Source organism: Polypterus senegalus, chromosome 8 (genome assembly GCF_016835505.1).
Source record: "Polypterus senegalus isolate Bchr_013 chromosome 8, ASM1683550v1, whole genome shotgun sequence".
In the NCBI taxonomy this organism is placed as follows: Eukaryota; Metazoa; Chordata; class Cladistia; order Polypteriformes; family Polypteridae; genus Polypterus; species Polypterus senegalus.
This window is the reverse complement of record NC_053161.1, coordinates 111,438,451-111,451,387: the sequence shown is the minus strand read 5'-3', so window position 1 is coordinate 111,451,387 and position 12,937 is coordinate 111,438,451. Positions and strand designations below refer to the sequence as shown.

Here is a 12,937-nt window from a genome sequence, read left to right as displayed (position 1 = left end):
GTTTTTTATAATGATATATAGCATTTTCTCAGCAAATAAGCACTTACCGATGCTTCAAACGTAACTGTCTTGGGCGGCCTCAGACATTTGCCCAGTTCAGCATTGCTGCCCTCACTAAAACTCGTTTTCTTCCACACACGTCCCCAAACATCTTTAAATGGCAGAGAGTTTCAAAAATCATCCCCTTGCTGAAATCAACCCATTTGCAGAAAAGAACCAGAAATGCCTCTTTATATATAATTTTATTAAATTTGAGTTAGACTTTTTTTTGTTTCCCTAGGCACAATACAAGAACTCTGTACGTATAACACAATGTACAGAACTTTGATACAATTTGAGTACTCTACATTGCTGCTCAGGTATTTTACAAACTCCACATAGTGCCATCTATTTGCCAGGCAAATTTTTATACAAAGAAAAAAAAAGACTATATACAAAAATCATAAAACATTCAGTTCCTTTAAAAATGTAAAGCAAAAAAGAAAAAAAAAATAAGATGTGGGCAAAGACTCCGCTGAAGAGGAGAATCTTTTTAAGGGGGGAAAACAAATATTTATACTACATAGCTATATTATAATACATTAAAAATTGGCAAACACATGCCCCAGAAACTCCTGCTTTAAAAAAATGGAAAAAAAGGTACTAAGACATGTACCCTTCATAAGTTGACATTACCTTATACACCTAAGGGACAAAAATAAAATGGTAGTATTAACTAAAACTGGGCAGGCAAGGGAGAAAACGGAGGTGGCTTTCATTCTCTGTGACATCCGTGCCCATTCTGTCCTATGATTTGCTCCAGCCTCGACCTCAGCACAAATGGCACACAGACATCTTTGTGGGCCAGAGAAGGAGGTGCCTGCCACCCAGTGGTTTAACATGGTGCATTATACAACCTCAGAGAATTAATCTGTTTAAGAAATATCATGAAAAGAGTCAAAGTACTTGGAATTAGAAGCTCTCCAAACACACCTGGCTAGAAGGTTCATGCAAATATAAACTCAAAGCAGAACTTTATACTTGAAGCTTCATACAAACAATGACATTTTAGTCAGAATTTAAATTAACATTTCTGTAGTTAAATAAATAAATCCAACAAATATGGTGAGAAGAAAAAGTGAATCCTCATTACCAGTTGCATAAGTTAATGAAAAGCTGCATCACGCGCATCTGCCTAAATGCTAAATTAAGAGAATGAACAAGGAATGAAGACATATTTGTACAGATAAAACAAAGAGAAATGACTTCTCTTACCATTTAGACATTTGAAATAGTTCTGATATGTGCTCACATGTAATACTACCATTTTACAAACTTGAGCAAATTTGTCAACAATTTCAGGGTTTAAGCTTGAGGTGTACAGCAGAAGGTGTAAGTGAAAAGAATCTGCAAAGATAAAGCTGGGTTAATAAAGTCAATAATGGCACATACTGCATGTCTACTCACACAAATAAAAAATGAGGTTTAAAGGGGATTTTAATCTTTCTTACATATGACAGAGTTAAATAAATTACTACATTATATAAAATCTTAGTATTATATACAGTGATAGATTCTATTATTAGAAGAACATCTAAATGTCTGGTGAAGGTGAATAAAAAATAAGATTTTTTTTTTGTTTTTTCTTAGCCAAACTTGTTGAATATGACCACATTTTCCAGTTTCATCGCACCATCCATAAGAAACACTGTCAGAAAGCTTAAGACTATGACACGGAATTGGATCCAAAGCCACAAATGATAGCATAACAGGAATGGACCAGGACTTGGAGTGAGCCTTTTGAAAAATAAAGGGCCCTTTGTGCTCCTGAGGAGACTTCTTAGGCTGCTCTTTCACAACTGGCCAGTCATGTGTAAAGCGATTTCATGCCTACGTGCTAATCAGACAGACTCTCCAATTTTGGTAGAAATTATGTAAAACTGAGTCTGGACAAGCACAGTCTTTGTGAAATTATTACTTTTCTGTGAAACACAAGTTAGTCATTATTATGAAATGCCCAGCAACCTTTTTTTAAAGGAACCGGCCTACAATTGTGGTTTGTGACTTTTGCTTCAGTGGGCTCCCTCTTTTTTGCTGCCCTGATCTACTGAACCTTCAGATGTAAAGATCACTTAACTTCTCCCATGAAGCAAACAGGTCATGATTACAACTAGGAGACTAAAATGGCCAATGCTCAGCTATGAAATGGAACATCAGCGTGTGTTAACAGTTGTTGTTTTAGTATGTTTATTTGTACTTAACTGGATCAAACCTAAATTATGAATCAGCTATTCAACGACCAGTCTAGTACTTACTTATTAACCGATGGGTAAAAAAGGCCAAACTTTAACGCTCTGCACAAATGCTTTTACTTGCATAACATTTCCACACAATGTGGCTGGTTACAATGTTATGGCTCATCTGAGATGACAATCGCACTCACCTGGATTTTCCTGTCATGTTCATTGTTAAGGCATCAGAATAAAAATGGTGTAAAAAAAAAAAAAAATGTGAATGGTTTAAAAGAGTCGTGAAGAGCACAAAATTCCCATTGAAAGCTATCAAACTGGATTGGATTACCTTCTGCAAAGCAGTAAACACATCTGCCAGCTTTAGCTTGTGCAGAGTTTTGCAGTAAATGACGGATACCAAGGACGATACGGTTGTGCTGTTTGCACTCTGCTCAAGCTCAACATTTAGAGAGAGCATTTAAGACAGGTGCATAGCTTGATTTGGATTGGTAGGATAAAAAAACTGGAAAATGTGGTAAAATGCCTTTTGTAAACAGTCAGCGGTACACTGTACAGAAAGATCATTTCCTAAGAAGCACTGAGGGACGACTATGTACAAGCATTACAAAATGTAACAGCTCACCTCTAGCTACAACACTGCTTGATACCTACAGCTGTGAGAGTCGACACTGCCAAAAGCCAACAGAAGAAGGTGGTGTGGGCACAAGAAGTTTTTGCAACCCAGTTATTTCCATTCTTCTTACCTAAGGTACATTAGTGCTTGAAGCCTGAAGAGAGTAAATACTTTTGTGTGTTTATGTTCTTTTGAAGTTGGGGGCAGGAACAGCATGACGCCCCCAAGGAGGTAATGTGTTAAAACTGAGATTTATGTAATACCTTTCTATTTAATAACCCACATTTTGATTTTAACATCCCAAGGCAGGAAGTAACTGGCCAAGTGGAAAAAAAAAGTAACAAGTAAAATTTGGAGCATCTGATGACACAAATATACACACAAACACACTGACATTGCTTCTAACACACAACTCGGTTGTACTTGACTGCTTAGAGGATGTGCACCAAATTGAGTCAGAGAAAGAGAATGCAAACAAGCTTCGGCTCTTAATCTTGCCTCTTCCTATAAAAGGTGCAATTTATTAAGCAAACCACAAGAAAACTATCATAAAATTAGAAAACAAAATTACCACAGGTTTAGAAAACAGCTGGAAGAAATGTTCCCATTCCTTAAACGTTCAGCGAACCATCCCAACTATGTGGTGGAATGTGATGAAGTGTAGAATTCAAATACTCACACTATCTAGCATCTTCAGCAGTAATTCAAATGTAGAAATTTTTACCTGAGTCACTTAATCGGCTACAGAAGTGAACCCACAGAAAGTTATTGTTTTTATTGGAAATAATATTTACAAAAAAAAACCAAAACTGTTAAATGTTTGTATGTTTTAAGACAGGGGACTATAGCACTTTGTACGCCAGTCTCCTCTTTTCAAATAACCAAGATTGTGGAGCAGCCAAATCCAAAGAGATAAATAACCAACACACTTGTCCTTTCAACAAAGCAGCAGTAGAAGCCTCTCACAGCTGTGCCCTGTAAACAATGCCTGCCTCCCTTTGTCACTCTGAGCATCACCAATCCTGCTTCATTAACACATTTTGAATCTGCATAAGTTAATAATGAAAATAAAACACACCCCCCTCCTTGCCCTTATACATCCCTTACATTTTAAATATTAATAGTGGTTCTTTAAATAAAAACACGGAAGAACATTAAATGTTAGCTGTAGCTGCTTTTAGATCATCAGTTTTACTAACTCTGCACTTGTTTTGTCTGGTGGACTTTCCCAGCCCTAAACTGGCACCCCAAATCTGTTCAAACAAACCAGTGTTAAAAATGAAACAAAACAAAAACAAAACAAAAAAAATCTTTGGAAGCATTCTTGAGAAGACGGGCAAGCACAGAAGACCTGAATATATACATTGTGCAAAACGTAGTTCTTAATTTTAAGAGTCCTCTTCTAGTATCTCATGATACGAAAATATTATTTACTTCATCCATTGTGCCAGCTCAGAATTAGGGGCAGCAACACCTAAATATATCACAGAAGTAGATAAAAACTTCAAAGTTAAAACCTTAACTGTTAAGGAAACTATGTGAGCTCTTGAAGTGGTCTTGTTTTTTTGATCAAAGCTTTTACTGGAAATGAGCAAAACAGGACACTGGCTTTTCAAACCTGCCACAGGCCCTAAATCAGACTATCTTCACTAAAATTACTTTTCATGCATAGTTTTTGCCACCACAGCTCCATTCAAAGAATAATGCAATGCATTCCAACTCTACAATTAAATATTTAGAAATCTTGACTGTGCTGTGGAATTTCACTAACATAATGTTCTCCTTAGAGACAGAATTTTCCTGTATGCTGTTAAGGAAACTATGTAATGCAAATCACAAAATCCTGCACAAGTCCTTCATAATTTAATTAAAACAGTGTGAACTGCAAGAAACACAATTTTAACATGAACAACATTTAAAAGCCTATCATGCAAGAATTAGTTTAAAAAAGTAAACTGGATATTGGCTTGATTGAAACACAAAGGAATGCCAGTTCAGGATTTGACAATAGTCCCCACCAGAACAAGTGAATTTACTGTATAACCTTTCATCTTAGGGTCACGAGTATAGAGTATGAAATACAGCGTTAATCTCTGTTTGGTTTATAGTAGCTGTAACCTGTACCTGATGAGCATAAAAGGGACAACAAAGAAAAGTTGAGATACGTGAGATACCACAAATCAAAATGGCACCTTTACTGTAAAACATTCCCTAACCATCCTTAAACATTCTGCTTTTGGGCCATGACAACTGCAGGCTGGAGTGGTTTAATTTGCAGTATTTGGAATTTCCTTTCCAGAGTGCTGCAGTAATCCTTTTCTGTTTCCAGGCAGGAATGACTTTATGTAACACAGAGTTCAGTATGTCTTCATTCAACTCCTATGGTTTCAGGCATCAGACAGGCAGCTCTGTATACTGTCTATCCAAAGCTGGGCATTATGGCTGTCTGGCGCACAGAAGTTATAAAACCTCTTTGTTGTTTTCAGCTGAAAAGGAATGCAAAGGAAAAAAAATGCATTTAATTGTGCCAAATTGTAATTTAAATGCTTCTAAACAAAAAGCAGCATTTTTTAACTATGTATGGAAAAAGAATGTAGACTCTGAAAGGAAGACAGACAGAATGGAGACAGTGACTACCTTTCAAAAAATGGCAGAGTCAGTAAGTGACAGGTGTTTACTTACGTCAAAGAAGGCCTTTTCATCTATATTTTTGGGAGCTCCCATTGATGGGGTTCCTTGGATGATAGATTCCACTTCAGCCAGGTCAATCACACCTTTACAGTCTTTATCAATCTTGCTTTCATAGTACCTCAACTATTATAAGGGGAAAATGCAATCATTCATTTTAAGAGAGTGCTATCAACGACATAAATAAATCTTTCAATATTGCATAAATTATGCTAAACTAGTGAAAAATGCAACCCTATGGTACTAAAATAAAGGTGGTTCATAAACAGCAAGCTGAACTTTTCCATTTTGGTATAGTTTTCACCATTAAAATGCTGCTTCATATGATCACAATGGAGATCTAACACTCCTAAATAGAGCTCTTTAAACAAGTATTGATCAAAAGATATAAACGCAATGCATGCTTATGGTCAAAAGTTTAGATTATTTGACACTGAAACCTTTCTATTTTGACAGCACACTTGTATCACAACAAGCCTTTCTGGCCACCAGTGGCCAGCAGGTTGCCACAACCTAAATATTTTGAAATTCAAGAACAAATCAGGCTATATTCAGGATTAGCGGTTGCTTATCTATGTGCTTGAGCATCTTGTTTGTTTATTTGTTGTCATTCTGCAACGCTTAATTGCCTTTTCTGCTGTAATTGTCAATCAGCAGATCTCACTGGTCTTCTTTTTCTTTCTGCCACATTACTAGGTTGTATGCTTATTTTTCCAAAATAAACACATGACCACAGATCATTCTGCCAAAGTTGATGCTAATTAAAATTTCTGTAATTTTCAGAACTTATGAGGTAATAGATTACGACCAAGATCAGAATTCTAGCTCTAATAGCTCACAAGTACTTGTGTGTTTAATAGACAGACAAAACCTAAGCATTTTCTTATACATAATTATTTAATATGCCTCATTTGCTTATACAGCAAGCTTAAATATGTACCTGGTGCTTTGTTTTATCAAGGACAAACCAACGTGGTTTCCATGGTTTTAGGATAGCACCCTTCTTATAGAGGACACCCTCAAGTGATCTAGAAAAGAAAAAAAAATTCTAAAACCTGTAGTATTTTAAATTCTTAACAATGGGTGTGAATTAAAGGTTTAAACAACAATCTTTTAGGGATAAATGTCTGTAGTTAAGAATGACAGAAATCTCTTCAAAGCCATCCTCCAGTCTCCTGCACACAACATATACCACAGTGATAAGGGACTGAAATTGTTAATGACCAAAACACAGAGAAACAGAATTAAAATAAGAATTACACAAAAAAGATGAACAGTCCAACGGTTCATGTCAGGTCAGGTGTATTTAATGGATACAAAGTAGTGACAAACGCTACATTTTTTTGTTTATTATGACACTAGTATTAAAAAAACAAAGTGCTGCAAAGGGAAGCTTTGCCACCTCACATCACATAGATTGTGAATTTCAGGTTATGTTTTTATCTATGGACAGCTGACACGTTCTGGTCAAATTTGCATACAGTTTCCTATTTCAGCATACCATAAATTGCAACGTAACTCCAAGAAAAAAGATGGCATGTTAGAGTCATGGATTACAGAAGTCTTAAAAACTTAAGTTATATTAGTGCCTCATATTATTCCTAAACTCTATTGCTGCCATGTTGCTAAGTATTAAGTTGAGTCCCTCTGAAATATATGCTACACAGTAGAACTTAGTTGTCTCTCATTTGCCTGGTAAGAAGCTTGTTTCTCAGTAAAAATAATCTCAAGATACTCAAAGTATAACACAAAACCTGTTGCGTATCAAACAGCAGGTTAAATAACTTCTTTTTAGGTGATTCTCTGATGATTTTTGCATTTCTGTATTGTACATAAATAATCTGAAAGGGACCAAAACCAAGGGAGTAGCTGCTGATCATCAGAACTGAGATGCAAGAAGACATCAAGAATCACAAACAGCTCACTGACATGTAACAAGACAGTGAAAAACACATACTGTTTTAAAAAGACTGAGTCAGCATTAGATGCATGTCCCCTAATTTTACTGCAATCTGCACATGTGAAAATAAAACTGCTTTTACTGTTGTAGCTGCAATAAGGTTTCATTACTGAATGCGTGGCAGAGTGAAAAATTACCTGTGTTCACTTTCAGAGGTTTGGAATTGGCTGTACAGGGTGCTAGTACTTCGCCTTCCACTTGCCATGCTACCTGATGGTGTAGAGGTAGCAATGTTCTCACTTTCCAATAGGTTAATGGAAGAGCCTACACTTTCTTGTAGATACATGCCTTGGGTGCGTCGTTGATGGCTCAGATTTGATGACAAGAGCAGAGGACTAAACAAAGAATGCTAGAAATAATAACAAAGATTACTGTATATTAGAAACACAGTCTATTGTACACAAGACAACTGAATTCTTTTTTCATGCTTCCCGTGAGTAAATCAAGAAAATATGAAATGCATGTAATACCATCCATAACACACATCATAAAAAAAATGAGTACGGTATAAAAGAAGAAGGAAAACTAAATACACATATTTAAATATGATTATTTAGCCATATGTAAAATAATACACTATAACGTTTCACCACGAAAAAATTAAAAAAAAATAAATTTAAATTATATACCACATATTGCCAGCATACACTAGCACAGAAAACTTTCTAAAGTAAATATGAGCATAATTTAGTGGAACAAAATGAAGAACAGTAAAAGATCATTCATTACATGAAAAATTACAAGCAAGTAACCTAATAAGAAAGGACGCATTTTATTTTACTGAGTGAAATTTTAATATCACCACAATGATTGTAAGCTTACTGATATTAGTACTTGGCAACTTAAATTGGTCCAAGTCAAAGACTTATTCATTTTTAAGTAATTCAGAAAAAAGACTGGATCTTTTCCACTTTGGCAATACATAGTACTTTATGCTGATAAATGGGAAAAAAAATCTCCAATACATTTTAAATACATCAGGGTTTCATATCATAACACAATAAAATGTGGAAAAGCCTAGAGGTATGAATGTGTTAATTAATTTTATAACTACAGTATAGCCATTTTAAATGTAAAACAAAAATGACATATGTGAATTCCCATGCAATGTAGTAAATTAGAAACAAATGCACAGATATGGGCAGTTTGTTACTACTAGATCTAGACAAATAATTATTTATAAATTTCTATATTTACTTTAATTTTTTATCTTACCCTTGATTCCAGTTTTGTCTCTGTTCGTTGTGTTGCTTTGATTTTATCCCACGTGTCCTTCCATTTCTCTGAAACTAAACCAAGTTCAACTTCCAGTGACTGGAGCTCCTTTAACATAATAATAAATATGACATTAATTGTGCATTTTATGCAAACAACTTGATTTTTTTCCAAGAAAGTGAAACAGAATATTATATACATTCTTAAGGCAGGAATCTTAAAAACATTATAAAGTGAAATTTGAGCTTTTCTCATGTATTTCCATGATTTCAATAAACATTTCTCCCTACAACTCTTGATAAAATTAAATGCATGCATAAAAAGTATGTCAGTTATTATTATTTTAATGAATCATGTCAAAATTTCTAATCTAATTAATGTCTGCCAAATGTTATATCTAATACAAATCTAAAGCTGTACCACATGACAAGGCAAGGTTCTGTTGCAATTAAACAACTGCTTATAGCTGAAAAAAGAAGAAGGAAAAAAAAGGCACTAAAATGGTAAACTGCTGGGTTAACAGATCATGAATGACGCAAGTTTTATGTTAGTAACTCAGAAAGGGTGTTTCTTGAGGTTAGTAAATAATTCAGTAACTAACTATAAAACCAAAAGGGCAAATACACCTGACATGCTGTTACATTTTACACTTTTTAACAGAACAAAGTAATCTAAGTGGTATGCTTGGTAACATTATTTTATATTTATGCTTTTACAATTAATATTTTACAAATAGATTACAGATTTAAAGATGTTTAAAAATATTTTGAAGCAAAACACAAACTAAGTACAAGGGTTTCTTTGTCACACTAGAGAGGACATAACTATAGTAGAGAAAACACAAAAATACAAGAATAGAATAAATCAATATACCCTACAAGAACGTACTCTCATATGAACTCTTGTGACATGACAAATAAGACAAAACACAGGAATTTAGTGTTCTAAATAAAAATCACTAATTTTTTTTAGCTTTTTTTTATTTGTATGTCAAGGTTTGGTATGTGTATTGAGAAACCATAACAGGTTTACAGTGTTTTAAAATACGGGAAACAATTTATGTTTGATTCCATTAAAGGGAATAAAACTTTTAAAAAAATAAATATTTCTTTATATTGTGCCATGACTTATGGTAAGCTTCTAGTCATTAAACTCTTGACTGGAAACCGTTAAGCTAAATAACCCATTTATCCTTATCCAAATTTTACTTTATTCACTTCATGTCTTTGAGATACCACTGTTCAAAAGACGTAAAGTACTTACAGGTAGGATACCAATTAACTTAACAGCAGACAAGCACAATTTTATGCACTTATGTGCCTTTATGAAATACTACTATACCTAATGGCCTGTCAATAAATTCAGAGTAACAGGGGAAGCCCACAAAAGTGTAAAAAAAGTAAGCTATAAAATGCAAAAACAACATGATAAAGATGGCCTCTTAGTATTTTGGCATAAGAATTTAACATAGTTTTAGATATTTACATATAATATAGAATTTATTGATGGATGAAATACATAAGGTATCTAAGAAACCAATAAAAAATACAATAGATACCTGCAAAAGCTTAGTAATGGCATCTGGTTCAACCTTACTTCTGTTGTCATAGCACGGCCAAACAATTTTACGCTGAGACTTCTGAGAGGCTGTGTCTTGACGATCACTTTCATCTGGTTGCTCGTAACGTCCATGCACTAATTCCCAGTCATATGATGGGCCTTCTGATAGTGTTTCATAAGTGTAGAAATCCCATAACTTCAGATTTGAAATATGACTGTATGGTTTTAACACCTGTTGCCAAAAAAAAGTTTTTAATCACTATTAAACATTGTGATTTCTAAAAACAAGCACATTATTTAATAAAACCTTTTAACTCCAATACAAATCAAAAGAAGAAATAATTTTCTCTTCAGCAGTATTATCTTATTTATTTTCAGAATTTTAAATTCTGTATACAAAAAATATAATTTAGACTATGCATTGTAAGAGTACATAAAAATGTTTTGCACAACCAAAACCTTTGATAAACATTAAAGGCTAAATCACTTTAGACGTATTTACATTTTTTACAACTAAAACTTAACATCATAATTAGAGATCAATATAATTTTATTTGCATATTACTTTCTTGCCAGAGAGACTATTTATCAAGTCGTAAGTGCATGAAATTACACATATTATTCCACAAAACAAGGATAATGAGATGCACTCTATGGTCTCTTTGGGTAAATAAAATTTTTACCATATGGAAAAGTAGCTCAGCAATTCTAATGTAATAGTTTTGTTGGTTAGATGTTAAGCATAAAATATATGAAAAACTGAGGATGACAGATTGAAGAAAAATATTTAACATTGTGCAAGAAGCAAATTTACAGAATGCAATCATGTTTAACCACTGACCATAAGCTTAACATAATGCTGTGGCAATTCAAATTATAGGTTCCCACATACATTTTTAGTATCTTGAAATATTGTTATATCAAGTCTAGCATCTCAGATAAAATTTGTTTATTTTTTAGAAATTCTGTATATTAATTTAGAACTACTTACTTCTCCATCCTCAGGAGAGAACATGTAATTAAAAAAGATGGGAGTCTTCTTGTTTAGCTTGTCTATATAATCCCACACAGACTTGTACACAGTTTGATTCTTCCTTTCACCTTTTTCTTCATACATTACACCTGACAAGATTAAAAAGATATTAGTAGAACATCTTGTAAAATTTATGACAACAACTCTGGTATCATCACTGTTTTAAATATGGGCCCTGTATCCTTAATTCATAATTCTAAAATCCAAACCTTTTTGAGAACTGAAATGATGCCGTAAGTGGGAAAACTCCTCACCTGACCTCACTTTTTTTTTTTTTACACCACATGAGCTGGTGTGCTTAACATTTTATGACTGATCTTTTCAATTCCCCTTTGAATTTCAAGAGATGCACCAGCACATGAATGTTTTTGGGAGCCACTGATGAATGACACAATAAAAGCTACATGCCACTTCCAAACTCTGATTTGGTGGGGGGAGTAAGCAGTGTGATTCAAAAATGCTACAAGGCACAATTTTAGGGGGAAATAGACTCTGAAGCTGTGTTGGCAAAAGTTTTGTTATCAATTCACTGTGTTTTTCACTTATTCTGTGTACAATAACCTTGAAATCAAAACAGAGCACCATAGATGCAGACCAAAAGCCTGCCATTGTTTGTTGTTGCTGTTGTTTAACAGCTTATACAGGCATTTTACTGTTGCTTTTGTGCACAAACTGTTTCATGCATAAAATTATTAAGCTTATTGCATAAAATTACCTTCAAGCTTTATGAATAAGAATATATTATGTACACATAAATATTCCAAACTCCAAAAACATCTGAAATTTAAAACACTTAAGGCCCAGGCATTTCAGATTTGGGATGCTCAACCTGTAGTATGTTTTTAGGATGCTAGTAAACAGTGAGGCACTTCAGCATTATGAAGACATATCTGTATTTAGAAACTTAAGTAGTTAAGGGAGAGAAACTTGTTCTTCTAAATATTACTATGCAGTAGAACAAAGAATCTTGTTTTTATAATGAGAGATTTCAGATTGTATACATCATTTTACATATCTACACATTTACAATACACTTCAGTTTCACATCAAAACATTTGTTTTAAACAATTTTGGTATTTTTCAACATCTGGGATGAGCAATCACCTTAAAATTGTGAAGTACTTAAGGCTAAACATATGTAATTTAAACTTTTTAAAATACTATACAATGGCAATTTTGTGCAAAAGACAGTCCAAATTAATTCTGACATTTTAAGGCTGAAACTATAAAGGCATGATTGCATCTTACGAATGTGAATATTACAAAACAGTCCTGCCTCTATTTTCAAATCTTGTGGTAACTCTTGGTTTCAAAAAAGAAAAAGAATAAAACAAACCCGACTTATATGAAGAAATGCTCTATTTTCTGAGAGTAGTTACTGTAATTTTACAATTTTTAAAAATAATTTCAAAGATTATAACAGAACGAGTAAGTTACAAGTCAGGAAATTAAACAATACTATACTTTATTAAATCAGATCTGATACCTCCTCCCCTTCACACCCACATTGTGGAGAAAGAAAGACAGCTTCATTTGAAGTTATAACTCGGATATCTTGATGTGTCCTATAGATACTCATTGTAATTATTTATATTTTTATTTTTTTCCATTGTGTTATGGTAGGTAGTTTAGAATTC

The 12,937-nt window shown here is 33.7% G+C and overlaps 1 protein-coding gene across 11 annotated transcripts in view; it reads right to left on the bottom strand.

The window, feature by feature from the left end:
• Positions 1 to 225: 225 nt before the first annotated feature.
• The window catches only part of sbf1 (SET binding factor 1), a 256,856-nt gene continuing 244,144 nt past the window's right edge, over positions 226 to 12,937 (bottom strand). For all 11 annotated transcript variants that reach the window (XM_039761603.1, XM_039761608.1, XM_039761606.1 and 8 more), the window contains 7 exons: positions 11,259 to 11,389; positions 10,266 to 10,499; positions 8,708 to 8,815; positions 7,630 to 7,841; positions 6,473 to 6,560; positions 5,527 to 5,658; positions 226 to 5,330 (listed from right to left, as the gene is read on the bottom strand). In XM_039761603.1, coding sequence (XP_039617537.1) covers positions 5,232 to 5,330; positions 5,527 to 5,658; positions 6,473 to 6,560; positions 7,630 to 7,841; positions 8,708 to 8,815; positions 10,266 to 10,499; positions 11,259 to 11,389 — 1,004 coding nt within the window. In that variant the 3' untranslated portion in view covers positions 226 to 5,231. The remainder of the gene's footprint in view (positions 5,331 to 5,526; positions 5,659 to 6,472; positions 6,561 to 7,629; positions 7,842 to 8,707; positions 8,816 to 10,265; positions 10,500 to 11,258; positions 11,390 to 12,937) is intronic.